The 17,316-nt window shown below is 48.3% G+C and overlaps 1 protein-coding gene across 3 annotated transcripts in view; it reads right to left on the bottom strand.

Annotated features, from left to right (window-relative positions):
- LOC143806321 (calcitonin gene-related peptide 1-like) overlaps positions 1-17,316 on the bottom strand; it is a 31,190-nt gene that overhangs the window by 3,033 nt on the left and 10,841 nt on the right. Inside the window, exon 4 of one of the 3 annotated variants that reach the window (XR_013221435.1) lies at positions 9,328-11,006. Coding sequence is in view for 2 of the 3 variants with exons in the window: in XM_077286598.1 (XP_077142713.1) it covers positions 10,805-11,006 (202 nt within the window). In the remaining variant the exon portion in view is untranslated. Of the gene's footprint in view, positions 1-9,327; positions 11,007-17,316 lie in introns of those variants that run through there. The other 2 variants (XM_077286599.1, XM_077286598.1) reach the window with 2 other exon arrangements.

The raw sequence follows: 17,316 nt of genomic DNA on the forward strand, positions 1-17,316 counted from the left end.
ATGCCATAGGCCACACCAAGGGTGCACCATGCCATAGGCCACGCCAAGGGTGCACCACATCAAGGACCATTCCAAGGGTGCACCACGCCATAGGCCACACCATTGACCATTCCAAGGGTGCACCACACCATAGGCCACACCATTGACCATTCCAAGGGTGCACCACGCCATAGGACACACCAAGGGTGCACCACACCATAGGCCACGCCAAGGGTTCACAATGCCATTCCAGGGGTGCACCATGCCATAGGCCATGCCAAGGGTGCACCACGCCATAGGCTACACCAAGGGTGCACTGAAGCGCCCTCATTTGCATGTTAAATAAAAGTTTATATTTTTGCAAGTCTAACATTAAAATATAGATGCCTGATATAATTTGTACAGGTGCGAAGTCTCCTACATAAATGGTTACATTGTATAAGAGGATGACGGACTCCGCTTAATGTTAGCTGCTGTTCGGTCAGTAACCGTTGCTATTGGGGGAGATCAGCAGTAATTGATACTAAAACAGATTAATATCGGTAGAATTAGTTTCTATTAATTTTAGTAGTTCCTTTTGGGATACTGCAGTTCTGACTAGTCTGGGTGGATTCGTAGTAGTATTTGTTATTTGCAGTGGATTACTGATTATTATGAGGGAATAATCTGAGTGATTATAGGACTGATTACTGTCGGCCGTTCTTGGGGTTGGGGTAATTTTTAGACATTGTTTTTTATTCCAAGTCCTCATTATCAACTATTAATATTGCCGGGATAAGGAAACATTAGTAATGGTGGTTATATTATTACGGTGGCTCAGTGTTAGTGACTATTTTAATAGCCAATAAAGACTAATTATACAGTTGTGAGCTGATATCAATAGCCTGGGAAGCTCCATGGCTATTAACCCCTTCCCAGGCTATAAACACCGGCCCCCAGCCGTTGGCTTTCCCTCGGCTGGTTACGAAAATTACGCGGGAGCCCACGCCATTTTTTTCAGAAAAATAATCTTTTATTAATTAAATACACGTACAGTAAGCTGCACACACAATGTACAAACTGTATTTGTCAGAGATCTATATATGTACCTATTCTATATGTATTTACTGTATGTAATCCATCTCTTCTATCCTAGCGGCTCCTGCGGTGATTTTACAGAACTTGGCAGATGAATTACCAGCTTTTATTCTATCTAAGTAATAGAACAAGAAAAATGAAGGCAGCACACCAATAAATGAAAAAACTGTGTAGTTTATTGGCCCATTTATGACGTTTTGGTCCCAAGTGTGGACCTTGCTCAAGCCACAATTGGGACCGAACGTCGTACATGGGCCAATAAACTACAGTTTTTTTCATTTATTGGTGTGCTGCCTACATTTTTCTTGTTCTATTGTAAAGGTTTGGTATATACCTGTAAGGTGTTTGCACCCTTTTGTATGTGTGTGTGTGTGTGTGTATATATATATATATATATATATATATATATATATACACACACACACATATATATATATAAAATTGTCTAAGGGGTACTTCCGTCTTTCTGTCTGCAACTTCCGTCACGGAAATCCCGCGTCACTGATTGGTCTCGCCAGCTGCCTGTCATGGCTGCCGCGACCAATCAGTGACGGGCACAGTCCGATTAGTCCCTCCCCTACTCCCCTGCAGTCAGTGCCCGGCGCCCGCTCCATACTCCCCGCAGTCAGTGCCCGGCGTCCGCTCCATACTCCCCTCACCGCTCACACAGGGTTAATGCCAGCGGTAACGTACCGCGCTATGCCGCGGGTAACGTTACCGCTGCTATTAACCCTGTGTGTCCCCAACCTTTTACTATTGATGCTGCCTATGCAGCGTCAATAGTAAAAAGATATAAAGTTAAAAATAATAAAAAACCTGCTATACTCACCCTCCGTAGTTCGACAATGCGCTCGCGCCGGCCGCCATCTTCCGTTACCAGAGATGCTTTGAGAAATTACCCAGAAGATTTAGCGGTCTCGCGAGACCACTAAGTCATCTGGGTAATTTCGCAATGCATCCTGGGAACGGAAGATGGCGGCAGCCGAGCGCATAGGGACAGCTTTGCTGGATCCCAGGGGGTGAGTATATAACTATTTTTTGTTTTAATTATCTTTTTTTAACACGGATATGTGCCCACACTGCTATATACTATGTGGGCAGTGTTATATAGTGCGTGGGCTGCGTTATACACAGAATGGCTGCTATATACTACTTGGCCAGTGTTATATACCACGTGGGCAGTGTTATATACCGCGTGGGCTGTGTTATATACTGCGTGGGCTGCGCTATATACCACGTGGGCTGCGTTATATACCGCGTGGGCTGCGTTATATACCGCGTGGGCTGCGTTATATACCGTGTGGGCTGTGTTATATACCGCGTGGGCTGCGTTATATACCATGTGGGCTGCGTTATATACCGCGTGGGCTGCTATATACTACGTGGGCAGTGTTATATACTACGTGGGCAGTGTTATATACTGCGTGGGCAGTGTTATATACCGCGAGGGCAGTGTTATATACCACGTGGGCTGCGTTATACACAGCGTGGCTGCTATATACTACTTGGCCAGTGTTATATACCACGTGGGCAGTGTTATATACCGCGTGGGCTGTGTTATATACTGCGTGGGCTGCGTTATATACCACGTGGGCTGCGTTATATACCGCGTGGGCTGCGTTATATACCGCGTGGGCTGCGTTATATACCACGTGGGCTGCGTTATATACCGCGTGGGCTGCGTTATATACCGCGTGGGCTGCGTTATATACCGCGTGGGCTGCTATATACTACGTGGGCAGTGTTATATACTACGTGGGCAGTGTTATATACTGCGTGGGCAGTGTTATATACCGCATGGGCAGTGTTATATACTGCGTGGGCTGTGTTATATACTGCGTGGGCTGCATTATATACCACGTGGGCTGCGTTATATACCGCGTGGGCTGTGTTATATACTGCGTGGGCTGCGTTATATACCACGTGGGCTGCGTTATATACCGCGTGGGCTGCGTTATATACCGCGTGGGCTGCGTTATATACCACGTGGGCTGCTATATACTACGTGGGCAGTGTTATATACTATGTAGGCAGTGTTATATACTGCGTGGGCAGTGTTATATACCGCGTGGGCAGTGTTATATACCACGTGAGCTGCGTTATATACCGCATGGCTGCTATATACTACGTGGCCAGTGTTAGATACTATGTGGGCTGTGTTATGTACTGCGTGGTCTGTGCTATATATTACGTGGCCACTGTTATATACTGCATGGCCTGTGTTATATACTACGTCGCCTGTGTTATATACTGCGTGGCTGCTATATACTGCGTGGGCTGTGTTATATACTATTTGGGCTGTGTTATATACTGCGTGGCCACTGTTATATATTGCGTGGCCTGTATTAACGCATCGGGTATTCTACAATATGTATGTATATATATATATATATATATATATATATATATATATAGCAGCCACATAGTATATAGCACAGGCCACATAGTATTTGTCTGCTATATACTACATGGCTCCTATATACTACGTGGCCTGTGCTATATACTATGTGGCTGCTATATACATACATACATACATATTCTAGGAGACCCGATGCGTTAGAATCGGGCCACCATCTAGTATATACAGGGGTTGGACAAAATAATGGAAACACCTAACGTTTTGGCATTATAATCTTCGAACATGTTATAAACATGCAAACCGTGACATATGGTAATGTTTTGTAGTTGATTATTTGTGTTATGTGATACGTGTATGTAAATTAACTGTTTGTTTTGCAGAATTGTAAGAACATTGATGAGAACCTGATACCAATGGCAGACCTCTCGGATTTTCAAAGAGGCCAAATTGTTGGTGCTCGTATGGCAGGCGCTAGTGTAACAGAAAGTGCCCGAATGCTTGGCGTGTCAAGAGGTACTGTCTCCAAAGTAATGACTGCGTTTGAAAGAGAAGCAAAGCACAGGTCCGGAGTCGAAGTCGACTGAGAGAGACTGTTGGACTCTAAAGCGAATTGTGAGAGAGGATTGCAAGACCACGGCTCTGAAAATCACTGCTGAGCTCAATGAACACCTACAGAACCCAGTTTCCATGAAAATTGTTCGTCGGGAGCTGCACAAATCTGGATTCCACAGAAGAGCTGCAATTAGAAAACCGCTGCTCTCAATGACAAATGTTTCCAAGCGTTTAGAGTGGTGTAGAAACCTCCAGAAGTGGTCCCTCGAGCAGTGGAAACGTGATATTCTCATCGTTTACCCTATTTCCGACCTCCGGCAGAGTGTACATTTGGAGACAGCCGAAAGAAGCATTCCATCCAGACTGCCTTCTCCCAACCGTAAAACATGCCGGAGGGGAATGCCATCTTTCAGGATGATAGTGCACCAATTCCTACGGCTAGATTCATTAAAGCATGGCACGAGGAACATTCAAATGAAGTTGAGCATCTCATCTGGCCCCCACAATCCCCAGACCTCAACATTATTGAGCATTTATGGTCGATTTTAGAGATTCAAGTTAGACTGGAGGGTGCTTTAACTGCAGAATGGGCTAAAATTCCTTTGAAAACAATTCACACCTTGTATGAATCCATACCTTGGAGAATTGAGGCTGTATTTGCCGCAAAAGGTGGCCCTACACCATATTAAACTAACTTTTGTTGATGTTTCCAGGTGTTTCCATTATTTTGTCCAACCCCTGTGTGTGTGTATATATATATATATATATATATATATATATATATATATATATATATATATATATATATATATATATATATATATATATAGTACAGACCAAAAGTTTGGACACACCTTCCCATTTAAAGATTTTTCTGTATTTTCATGACTATGAAAATTGTACATTCACACTGAAGGCATCAAAACTATGAATTAACACATGTGGAATTATATACTTAACAAAAAAGTGTGAAACAACTGAAAATATGTCTTATATTCTAGGTTCTTCAAAGTAGCCACCTTTTGCTTTGATAACTGCTTTGCACACTCTTGGCATTCTCTTGATGAGCTTCAAGAGGTAGTCACCAGGAATGGTCTTCCAACAATCTTGAAGGAGTTCCCAGAGATGCTTAGCACCTGTTGGCCCTTTTGCCTTCACTCTGCAGTCCAGCTCACCCCAAACCATCTCGATTGGGTTCAGGTCTGGTGACTGTGGAGGCCAGGTCATCTGACGTAGCAGCCCATCACTCTCCTTCTTGGTCAAATAGCCCTTACACAGCCTGGAGGTGTGTTTGGGGTCATTGTCCTGTTGAAAAATAAATGATGGTCCAACTAAACGCAAACCGGATGGAATAGCATGCCGCTGCAAGATGCTGTGGTAGCCATGCTGGTTCAGTATGCCTTCAATTTTGAATAAATCTCCAACGGTGTCACCAGCAAAGCACCCCCACACCATCACACCTCCTCCTCCATGCTTCAGGATGGGAACCAGGCACGTAGAGTCCATCCATTCACCTTTTCTGCGTCGCACAAAGACACGGTGGTTGGAACCAAAGATCTCAAATTTGGACTCATCAGACCAAAGCACAGATTTCCACTGGTCTAATGTCCATTCCTTGTGTTCTTTAGCCCAAACAAGTCTCTTCTGCTTGCTGCCTGTCCTTAGCAGTGGTTTCCTAGCAGCTATTTTACCATGAAGGCCTGCTGCACAAAGTCTCCTCTTAACAGTTGTTGTAGAGATGTGTCTGCTGCTAGAACTCTGTGTGGCATTGACCTGGTCTCTAATCTGCGCTGCTGTTAACCTGCGATTTCTGAGGCTGGTGACTCGGATAAACTTATCCTCAGAAGCAGAGGTGACTCTTGGTCTTCCTTTCCTGGGGCGATCCTCATGTGAGCCAGTTTCTTTGTAGCGCTTGATGGTTTTTGCCACTGCACTTGGGGACACTTTCAAAGTTTTCCCAATTTTTCGGACTGACTGATCTTCATTTCTTAAAGTAATGATGGCCACTTGTTTTTCTTTACTTAGCTGCTTTTTTCTTGCCATAATACAAATTCGAACAGTCTATTCAATAGGACTATCAGCTGTGTATCCACCAGACTTCTGCTCAACACAACTGATGGTCCCAACCCCATTTATAAGGCAAGAAATCCCACTTATTAAACCTGACAGGGCACACCTGTGAAGTGAAAACCATTCCTGGTGACTACTTCTTGAAGCTCATCAAGAGAATGCCAAGAGTGTGCAAAGCAGTCATCAAAGCAAAAGGTGGCTACTTTGAAGAACCTAGAATATAAGACAATTTCAGTTGTTTCATACTTTTTTGTTAAGTATATAATTCCACATGTGTTAATTCATAGTTTTGATGCCTTCAGTGTGAATGCACAATTTTCACAGTCATGAAAATACAGAAAAATCTTTAAATGAGGTGTGTCCAAACCTTTGGTCTGTACTGTGTTTATATATATATATATATATATATATATATATATATATATATATATATATATATATATTGTGTGTCACTGATGTGTGTATGTATGTGTGTGTATATATATATATATATGTATATACAATGTGTGTCACTGACATGTGTGTGTATATACTGTATATATATATATATATGTATATACTGTATATATATATATACAAATACACACACACACACGTCAGTGACACACATTATATATATACAGTCATGGCCAAAAGTATTCACACCCCTGCAATTCTGTCAGATAATACTCAGTTTCTTACTGAAAATGATTGCAAACACAAATTCTTTGTTATTATTATCATCATTTAATTTGTCTTAAATGAAAAAACACAAAAGAGAATGAAGCAAAAAGCAAAACATTGATCATTTCACACAAAACTCCAAAAATGGGCCAGACAAAAGTATTGGCACCCTCAGCCTAATACTTGGTTGCACAACCTTTAGCCAAAATAACTGCGACCAACCGCTTCCGGTAACCATCAATGAGTTTCTTACAATGCTCTGCAGGAATTTTAGACCATTCTTCTTTGGCAAACTGCTCCAGGTCCCTGATATTTGAAGGGTGCCTTCTCCAAACTGCCATTTTTAGATCTCTCCACAGGTGTTCTATGGGATTCAGGTCTGGTCTCATTGCTGGCCACCTTAGAAGTCTCCAGTGCTTTCTCTCAAACCATTTTCTAGTGCTTTTTGAAGTGTGTTTTGAGTCATTGTCCTGCTGGAAGACCCATGACCTCTGAGGGAGACCCAGCTTTCTCACACTGGGCCCTACATTATGCTGAAAAATTTGTTGGTAGTCTTCAGACTTCATAATGCCATGCACACGGTCAAGCAGTCCAGTGCCAGAGGCAGCAAAGCCACCCCAAAACATCAGGGAACCTCCGCCATGTTTGACTGTAGGGACCGTGTTCTTTTCTTTGAATGCCTCTTTTTTTCTCCTGTAAACTCTATGTTGATGCCTTTGCCCAAAAATCTCTACTTTTGTCCCATCTGACCAGAGAACATTCTTCCAAAACGTTTTAGGCTTTTTCAGGTAAATTTTGGCAAACTCCAGCCTGGCTTTTTTATGTCTTGGGGTAAGAAGTGGGGTCTTCCTGGGTCTCCTACCATGCAGTCCCTTTTCATTCAGACGCCGACGTATAGTACGGGTTGTCACTGTTGTACCCTCGGACTGCAGGGCAGCTTGAACTTGTTTGGATGTTAGTTGAGGTTCTTTATCCAACATCCGCACAATCTTGCGTTGAAATCTCTTGTCAATTTTTCTCTTCTGTCCACATGTAGGGAGGTTAGCCACAGTGCCATGGGCTTTAAACTTCTTGATGACAGTGCGCACGGTAGATACAGGAACATTCAGGTCTTTGGAGATGGACTTGTAGCCTTGAGATTTCTCATGCTTCCTCACAATTTGGTTTCTCAAGTCCTCAGACAGTTCTTTGGTCTTCTTTCTTTTCTCCATGCTCAATGTGGTACACACAAGGACACAGGACAGAGGTTGAGTCAACTTTAATCCATGTCAACTGGCTGCAAGTGTGATTTAGTTATTGCCAACACCTGTTAGGGGCCACAGGTAAGTTACAGGTGCTGTTAATTACACAAATTAGAGAAGCGTCACATGATTTTTCAAACAGTGCCAATACTTTTGTCCACCCCCTTTTTTATGTTTGGTGTGGAATTATATCCAATTTGGCTTTGGGACAATTCTTTTTGTGTTTTTTCATTTAAGACAAATTAAATGAAGATATTAATACCAAATAATTTTTGTTTGCAATTATGTTCAGGAAGAAACTGAGTATTATCTGACAGAATTGCAGGGGTGTGAATACTTTTGGCCATGACTGTATATATATATATATATATATATATATATATATATATATATATATATATATGTATTCTGTGTGTATTCTGTGTGTATATACATCCATTTAATCTATTCTATTCTAACCTGTCACTGTGATATTACTGTATGCTGCACATGAATTGTCGGCTTTTCAAAGGACACCGATGCGTAATAATTGGACAGCACTCGCATGCTCCGAGTGTTGTATGATTTTTTTTCTCGCACCCATAGCCTTGCATTGGCAAGTCTCAGTGACATTCGCAGTAAATCGCAGCATGTTATGATATTACACGCACGCTGAATACTTCCGAGAACATAAATAGTGATGTGAGCTGCCCATAGATTAACACTGGTCCGAGGGCTGTGATGTTTTTTTGCATAGCGCTCGTCAGTATTCTACGGTGGTGTGACCCGGCCTTATCCGTATATCACGGGGCTCTACGGTTACATTATAATTATCCATGTTGTGGAGTGAAGCTCGCTGCGTACACAGATACAGCACCGGGACCAGGCATGCGGATGCAGCCGGTGCGCTGGGTTAGGTTTTCCTTGTGTATGTGGCGTCTTTCTTTCCGTGCGCTCGTTATCACTCCGTTATTTCTCTTCCCTTTCTGACTATCCGTGTCTCAGTCTCTGCTCTGATCATTGACAGCAGCTCGGAAATGTAATAAACACAGGATTTGGATAAAATAAGTGTAACATCTGATGTAAAGGAAAAAAACTACGTTGTGGGGTTCTGGTGAGGAGAGCGCTGCAGATAATCTGGCGTCTAATCTTCCTTCATATTACGGTCCAGTGTTTGATATTACACTATATTAGTGGCTGATACATTTCATGCTGAATTACATTAGATTAGGGAATTGTATTAGAGGCAATCCTATTAGTTCATGTTACAGATTAGGGTGTATTACATCCTCGCTCATCCTATCAGCGGTATTTTGTATCATCTATGACATTACATGCCTTGTCTATGCTCAGGTATTGCAGCCATATTACACTATGCATCAGTGACTGACCGGCTCTGACCATTACCATATTCCTGTTGTCATGGCTGGCTTTAGACGTGGAGGCTTCGTCTTCTCCTGCCAAATGCTTTGGAACCGACATTTGTGGGCACAAAATTACTCTTCACCATTCCCCCTGACCGGCTGAGGAAGTCCGCCAGGCGGTGGGTGACGCAGGTCGCCGTGTTGCACGCTCTCTTCTGTGCTGTCACGTTGCTTCTGGGGTCAAGTAAGAAAAAAACTAATTATCATCTGTGATATGGGCTGAATGTCTGGAAACATGCTGAGACTTGTAGTCCCCCAGCTCCCTACTCCATCAGTCTATTCTTGGTACATAGGGATCTGATGGTCATCATACAAATTGTGAAATTCACATAAATCATAAGAAAATATCTAAAAAGTTACATCAGCGGCAAAATCCTAAGAAACCTCAGATGTGTCATCTGCTGAGCACAGGAGGGAGACGGCTAGTGAATTCCTGATATTGGCCACTAATCAGGCTTATAGAAGCCGGCACAGATCTGCAGAACGATCTACTCAATGCAGAAAATGTATCAACACGACTGTTACATTGTATCACTACAATGAGACACGAACCAGGCAGCATGACGGGAAGCACTAGATTGTGCAAACAGGACCCCAAACCTACAAATATACCAACTCCATAATAAGAAGGAAAGACAGAGAAAATGGAGTATGGAGGTAGAAAGATGCTTACAGTATTAATAGATATACAAAAGAAAATAATCTAGACAATAAAAGCCCAGAGTAAAGTGCACAAGGATAATGCTGACGGATTACCGATGCTGTGCACCCGCCAACAGTGAGCAGGGGGCGCTTATCTAATAAGATCAGTAGTAGCAGGAATTGTGACCAAATAGTCCAAACATAGTATGCAGAGATGCAGATAAATTGTGCTTACCAGTATATAAGCTGGAGGATTAGCAGCACCGGACAGGACCCGAAAAGAACCTTCTATACAAAAAAGCGAAACCTACGTTGGGGTTCCTTTCTACCTACATACTCCATTTTCTCCGTATTTCATTGTATCACTACAAGTATTCCAATCACAGGTTACAATGTATCAAGGAGGAAATAGTGTCTTACCTTCATGGATTAGTGTGTTACCTGCGTTCTTCTCCTGCAGTCCGCTGTTAACCCCTCACCCGCCCTGCGCTATCTGATCTCCCTCACTACAGAGCTGACCTTCTAGTCTACAGAACACTATTAAACCACAAAACTTCTCCTTGTAGAAAAATAGGTTTATTAATTGAGTACGGAGCAGGCGGATGAGAGGATTTTATTTGTACATAAGCAGCAATGAAAAGGGACAAAGCGCTGTGAGCTGGAATCTGAAGTAATGATGGGGGTCCAGCGCGCTCGTGTTCTAGGGTGGGGGCTCCTGCGCCTAGCTAACTGGCTCTAGTAATATATGAGGTTGGTTGTGCGCTGCGCTCCAGCTGAGGGGCCCTGGCCATGTTATCTCCACATGCATCAGCCTTGCGTTAGTTATTAATATCAAACTGCTCGCCATAGTTGGCGTAATGTTCATTGTCCATGGCGGCCAGGGCGCTTCTCTTCTTGCCAGGCGTGCCAGCACCGACATCAGTGCGAGGATAAGAGTTTAATTTGTGCAAATCCTGAGAGAGTTTCCACAGCGTGCAAGTACTCAGACCTGAGCAACGTTTGGACATGGGTCTATCCAAGCTGCAGGGGGGGAAACAGAAAAAAGAGACATGCCAAAAAACAGCCAAACTAAAGTGGTCAAGACACATGCACCCTCATGCACCTCTGCACGTCCATATGTCATGCGGTAACCAGACGGCGGTGAGAAGTGAGAGCTGCCTGCTGTAGCATGCTGAGTGTGAGTGGTAGATGGGGTGCAGGCATGCGGAGTGTGAGCACTAGACTTGGGGTACGGTCCCCGCTGCAGTATGAGGTGCAGGCATGCGGAGTGTGAGAACTAGACTTTGGGTACAGTCCAGCTGCAGTACGGGGTGCAGGCATGCGGAGTGTGAGCAGTAGACTTGGGGTACAGTCCCCGCTGCAGTACAAGGTGCAGGCATGCGGAGTGTGAGCACTAGACTTGGGGTACAGTCCCCACTGCAGTATGAGGTGCAGGCATGCGGAGTGTGAGCAGTAGACTTGGGGTACAGTCCCGCTGCAGTACGGGGTGCAGGCATGCGAAGTGTGAGCACTAGACTTTGGGTACAGTCCCGCTGCAGAGCGAGGTGCAGGCATGCGGAGTGTGAGCAGTAGACTTGGGGTACAGTCCCGCTGCAGTATGAGGTGCAGGCATGCGAAGTATGAGCACTAGACTTGGGGTACAGTCTGGCTACAGTATGAGGTGCAGACTTGCGGAGTGTGAGCAGTTGACTTGGTACAGTCCCGCTGCAGTACGGGGTGCAGGCATGTGGAGTGTGAGCACTAGACTTGGGGTACAGTCCCGCTGCAGAGTGAGGTGGAGGCGTGCGGAGTGTGAGCAGTAGACGTGGGGTACAGTCCCGCTGCAGTACGGGGTGCAGGCATGTGGAGTGTGAGCAGTAGACGTGGGATACAGTCCCGCTGCAGTACAAGGTGCAGGCATGCGGAGTGTGAGCAGTAGACGTGGGGTACAGTCCCGCTGCAGTACGAGGTGCAGGCATGCGGAGTGTGAGCAGTAGACTTGGGGTACAGTCCTGCTGCAGTATGAGGTGCAGGCGTGCGGAGTGTGAGCAGTAGACTTGGGGTACAGTCCCGCTGCAGTATGAGGTGCAGGCATGCGGAGTGTGAGCACTAGACGTGAGGTACAGTGCCCACTGCAGAGCGAGGTGCATGTGTGCGGAGTGTGAGCAGTAGACTTGGGGTACAGTCTCGCCGCAGTACGGGGTGCAGGCATGCGGAGTGTGAGCAGTAGACGTGGGGTACAGTCCCGCTGCAGTATGAGGTGCAGGCATGCGGAGTGTGAGCACTAGACTTGGGGTACAGTCCCCGCTGCAGTACCAGGTGCAGGCATGCGGAGTGTGAGAACTAGACTTTGGGTACAGTCCCGCTGCAGTACGAGGTGCAGGCATGCGGAGTGTGAGCAGTAGACTTTGGGTACAGTCCCGCTGCGGTACGAGGTGCAGGCATGCGGAGTGTGAGCACTAGACTTGGGGTACAGTCCCGCTGCAGTATGAGGTGCAGGCGTGCGGAGTGTGAGCAGTTGACTTGGGGTACAGTCCTGCTGCAGTACAATGTGCAGGCATGTGGAGTGTGAACACTAGACGTGGGGTACAGTCCTGCCGCAGTACGGGGTGCAGGCATGCAGAGTGTGAGCAGTAGACGTGGGTACAGTCCTGCTGCAGTACGAGGTGCAGGCATGTGGAGTGTGAACACTAGACTTGGGGTACAGTCCTGCTGCAGTATGGGGTGCAGGCATGCAGAGTGAGCAGTAGACGTGGGGTACAGTCCCGCTGCAGTATGAGGTGCAGGCATGCGGAGTGTGAGCACTAGACTTGGGGCACAGTCCCCGCTGCAGAGCGAGGTGCTGGCATGCGTAGTGTGAGCAGTAGACGTGGGGTACAGTCCCGCTGCAGTACGGGGTGCAGGCATGCGGAGTGTGAGCAGTAGACGTGGGGTACAGTCCCGCTGCAGTGTGAGGTGCAGGCATGCAGAGTGTGAGCACTAGACTTGAGGTACAGTCCCGCTGCAGTACGAGGTGCAGGCATGTGGAGTGTCAGCACTAGACTTGGGGTACAGTCCCGCTGCAGAGCGAGGTGGAGGCGTACGGAGTATGAGCAGTAGACGTGGGGTACAGTCCCGCCGCAGAACGGGGTGCAGGCATGTGGAGTGTGAGCACTAGACTTGGGGTACAGTCCCGCTGCAGAATGAGGTGGAGGCATGCGGAGTGTGAGCAGTAGACGTGGGGTACAGTCCCGCTGCAGTACGGGGTGCAGGCATGTGGAGTGTGAGCAGTAGACGTGGGATACAGTCCCGCTGCAGTACAAGGTGCAGGCATGCGGAGTGTGAGCAGTAGACGTGGGGTACAGTCCCGCTGCAGTACGAGGTGCAGGCATGCGGAGTGTGAGCAGTAGACTTGGGGTACAGTCCTGCTGCAGTATGAGGTGCAGGCGTGCAGAGTGTGAGCAGCAGACTTGGGGTACAGTCCCACTGCAGTATGAGGTGCAGGCATGTGGAGTGTGAGCACTAGACGTGGGGTACAGTCCCCGCTGCAGAGCGAGGTGCAGGCGTGCGGAGTGTGAGCAGTAGACTTGGGGTACAGTCCTGCTGCAGTATGAGGTGCAGGCGTGCAGAGTGTGAGCAGCAGACTTGGGATACAGTCCCACTGCAGTATGAGGTGCAGGCATGTGGAGTGTGAGCACTAGACGTGGGGTACAGTCCCCGCTGCAGAGCGAGGTGCAGGCGTGCGGAGTGTGAGCAGTAGACTTGGGGTACAGTCCCGCCGCAGTACGAGGTGCAGGCATGCGGAGTGTGAGCAGTAGATGTGGGGTACAGTCCTGCTGCAGAGCGAGGTGCAGGCATGTGGAGTGTGAGCAGTAGACGTGGGATACAGTCCCGCTGCAGTACAAGGTGCAGGCGTGCGGAGTGTGAGCAGTAGACGTGGGGTACAGTCCCGCTGCAGTACGAGGTGCAGGCATGCGGAGTGTGAGCAGTAGACTTGGGGTACAGTCCCGCTGCAGTACGGGGTGCAGGCATGTGGAGTGTGAGCAGTAGACGTGGGATACAGTCCCGCTGCAGTACAAGGTGCAGGCATGCGGAGTGTGAGCAGTAGACGTGGGGTACAGTCCCGCTGCAGTACGAGGTGCAGGCATGCGGAGTGTGAGCAGTAGACTTGGGGTACAGTCCTGCTGCAGTATGAGGTGCAGGCGTGCAGAGTGTGAGCAGCAGACTTGGGGTACAGTCCCACTGCAGTATGAGGTGCAGGCATGTGGAGTGTGAGCACTAGACGTGGGGTACAGTCCCCGCTGCAGAGCGAGGTGCAGGCGTGCGGAGTGTGAGCAGTAGACTTGGGGTACAGTCCCGCCGCAGTATGAGGTGCAGGCATGCGGAGTGTGAGCAGTAGATGTGGGGTACAGTCCTGCTGCAGAGCGAGGTGCTGGCGTGTGGAGTGTGAGCAGTAGATGTGGGGTACAGTCCCGCTGCAGTATGAGGTGCAGGCATGCGGGGTGTGAGAACTAGACTTGGGGTACAGTCCCCGCTGCAGTACGAGGTGCAGGCATGTGGATTGTGAGAACTAGACTTTGGGTACAGTCCCGCTGCAGTACGAGGTGCAGGCATGCGGAGTGTGAGCAGTAGACGTGGGGTACAGTCCCGCTGCAGTACGAGGTGCAGGCATGCGGAGTGTGAGCAGTAGACTTGGGGTACAGTCCTGCTGCAGTATGAGGTGCAGGCGTGCGGAGTGTGAGCAGCAGACTTGGGGTACAGTCCCACTGCAGTATGAGGTGCAGGCATGTGGAGTGTGAGCAGTTGATGTGGGGTACAGTCCTGCTGCAGAGCGAGGTGCTGGCATGTGGAGTGTGAGCAGTAGACGTGGGGTACAGTCCCGCTGCAGTACCGGGTGCAGGCATGCGGAGTGTGAGCAGTAGACGTGGGGTACAGTCCCGCTGCAGTATGAGGTGCAGGCATGCGGAGTGTGAGAACTGGACTTGGGGTACAGTCCCCGCTGCAGAGCGAGGTGGAGGCGTGAGGAGTGTGAGCACTAGACTTGGGGTACAGTCCCGCTGCAGAGCGAGGTGGAAGCGTGCGGAGGGTGAGCAGTAGACGTGGGATACAGTCCCGCTGCAGTACGGAGAGCAGGCATGTGGAGTGTGAGCACTAGACTTGGGGTACAGTCCCGCTGCAGAGCGAGGTGGAGGCGTGCGGAGTGTGAGCAGTAGACGTGGGGTACAGTCCCGTTGCAGTACGGGGTGCAGGCATGTGGAGTGTGAGCACTAGTCTTGGGGTACAGTCCCGCTGCAGAGCAAGGTGGAGGCGTGCGGAGTGTGAGCAGTAGACGTGGGGTACAGTCCCGCTGCAGTACGGGGTGCAGGCATGTGGAGTGTGAGCACTAGACTTGGGGTACAGTCCCGCTGCAGAGTGAGGTGGAGGCGTGCGGAGTGTGAGCAGTAGACGTGGGGTACAGTCCCGCTGCAGAGCGAGGTGGAGGCGTGCGGAGTGTGAGCAGTAGACGTGGGGTACAGTCCCGCTGCAGTATGACATGCAGGCATGAGGAGTGTGAGCTCTAGACTTAGGGTACAGTCCCGCTGCAGAGCGAGGTGGAGGTATGCGGAATGTGAGCAGTAGACGTGGGGTACAGTCCCGCTGCAGTATGAGGTGCAGGCATGTGGAGTGTGAGCAGTAGACTTGGGGTACAGTCCCAGCTGCAGAGCGAGGTGCAGCCATGCTTACATCATGCTGTAGTGGCGTTATTACAATGCAGTCCATGCGCTGCTATTGATCTCTCTGCTCGGAGGGTGATGTCATCGCTCGGTGCATTATGTGAACGCCCAGTTATATTATTAATCCTCTCACTGCAGACAAAGCAACTGTCATTACACTACATGCCTGACTGGGGGAGCATGCAGGACTGTGAGCGAGGACACCCCCAGACCCGGGTCCTCCCGTCTCCATGGTACCATACCTCACGCTCACATCCCATGGTCTCTCCACGGGATCATTGCTTCTCTTTATGACTAATGGACATGGGGCAGACACTATTGCTCGGCGGACACCTGCTGCATGGAAACAGTTATGGACTCTGAGGATGATGAGGGTGATAAATCACAGTTGTCAGGACACAGGTGAGAGGAGATCAACAGGTCAGTTCTATGCCCAGTGCGAGCTGTGACAGGCAAATACCCGGGCATCACTGTGGATCTGTGCTGCCCCCTATGTGTGGGGTCAGACATGACACGAAGATGTGCTCTGTGCTTTATGGCTCCTGAAAATTGGTATCATATATATCCCCCACATATAAAGCCTGCATTCTACTCTATGCTGTGCAGTGGTCCCTACACATAGAGGCTGCAGTCTACTCTGTGCTGTGCAGTGGTCCCTACACATAGAGCCTGCAGTCTACTCTGGGCTGTGCAGTGGTCTCTACACATAGAGCCTGCAGTCTACTCTGTGCTGTGCAGTTGTCCCTACACATAGAGCCTGCAGTCTACTCTGTGCAGTGGTCCCTACACATAGAGCCTGCAGTCTACTCTGTGCAGTGGTCCCTACACATAGAGGCTGCAGTCTACTCTGTGCTGTACAGTGGTCCCTACACATAGAGGCTGCAGTCTACTCTGTGCTGTGCAGTGGTCCCTACATATTGAGGTTGCAGTCTACTCTGTGCTGTGCAGTGGTCCCTGCACATAGAGCCTGCAGTCTACTCTGTGCTGTGCAGTGGTCCCTACACACATAGCCTGCAGTCTACTCTGTGCTGTGCAGTGGTCCCTACACATATAGCCTGCAGTCTACTCTGTGCTGTGTAGTGGTCCGTACACATATAGCCTGCAGTCTACTATGTGCTGTACAGTGGTCCCTACATATTGAGGCTGCAGTCTACTCTGTGCTGTGCAGTGGTCCCTACACATAGAGCCTGCAGTCTACTCTGTGCTGTGCAGTTGTCCCTACACATAGAGCCTGCAGTCTACTCTGTGCAGTGGTCCCTACACATAGAGGCTGCAGTCTACTCTGTGCTGTACAGTGGTCCCTACACATAGAGGCTGCAGTCTACTCTGTGCTGTGCAGTGGTCCCTACATATTGAGGCTGCAGTCTACTCTGTGCTGTGCAGTGTTCCCTACAAATAGAGCCTGCAGTCTACTCTGTGCTGTGCAGTGGTCCCTGCACATAGAGCCTGCAGTCTACTCTGTGCAGTGCAGTGGTCCCTACACATAGAGCCTGCAGTCTACTCTGTGCTGTGCAGTGGTCCCTACACATATAGCCTGCAGTCTACTCTGTGCTGTGCAGTGGTCCCTACACATATAGCCTGCAGTCTACTCTGTGCAGTGATCCCTACACATAGAGGCTGCAGTCTACTCTGTGCTGTGCAGTGGTCCCTACACATAG

The sequence above is a fragment of the Ranitomeya variabilis genome, chromosome 2 (genome assembly GCF_051348905.1).
Source record: "Ranitomeya variabilis isolate aRanVar5 chromosome 2, aRanVar5.hap1, whole genome shotgun sequence".
NCBI lineage: Eukaryota > Metazoa > Chordata > Amphibia > Anura > Dendrobatidae > Ranitomeya > Ranitomeya variabilis.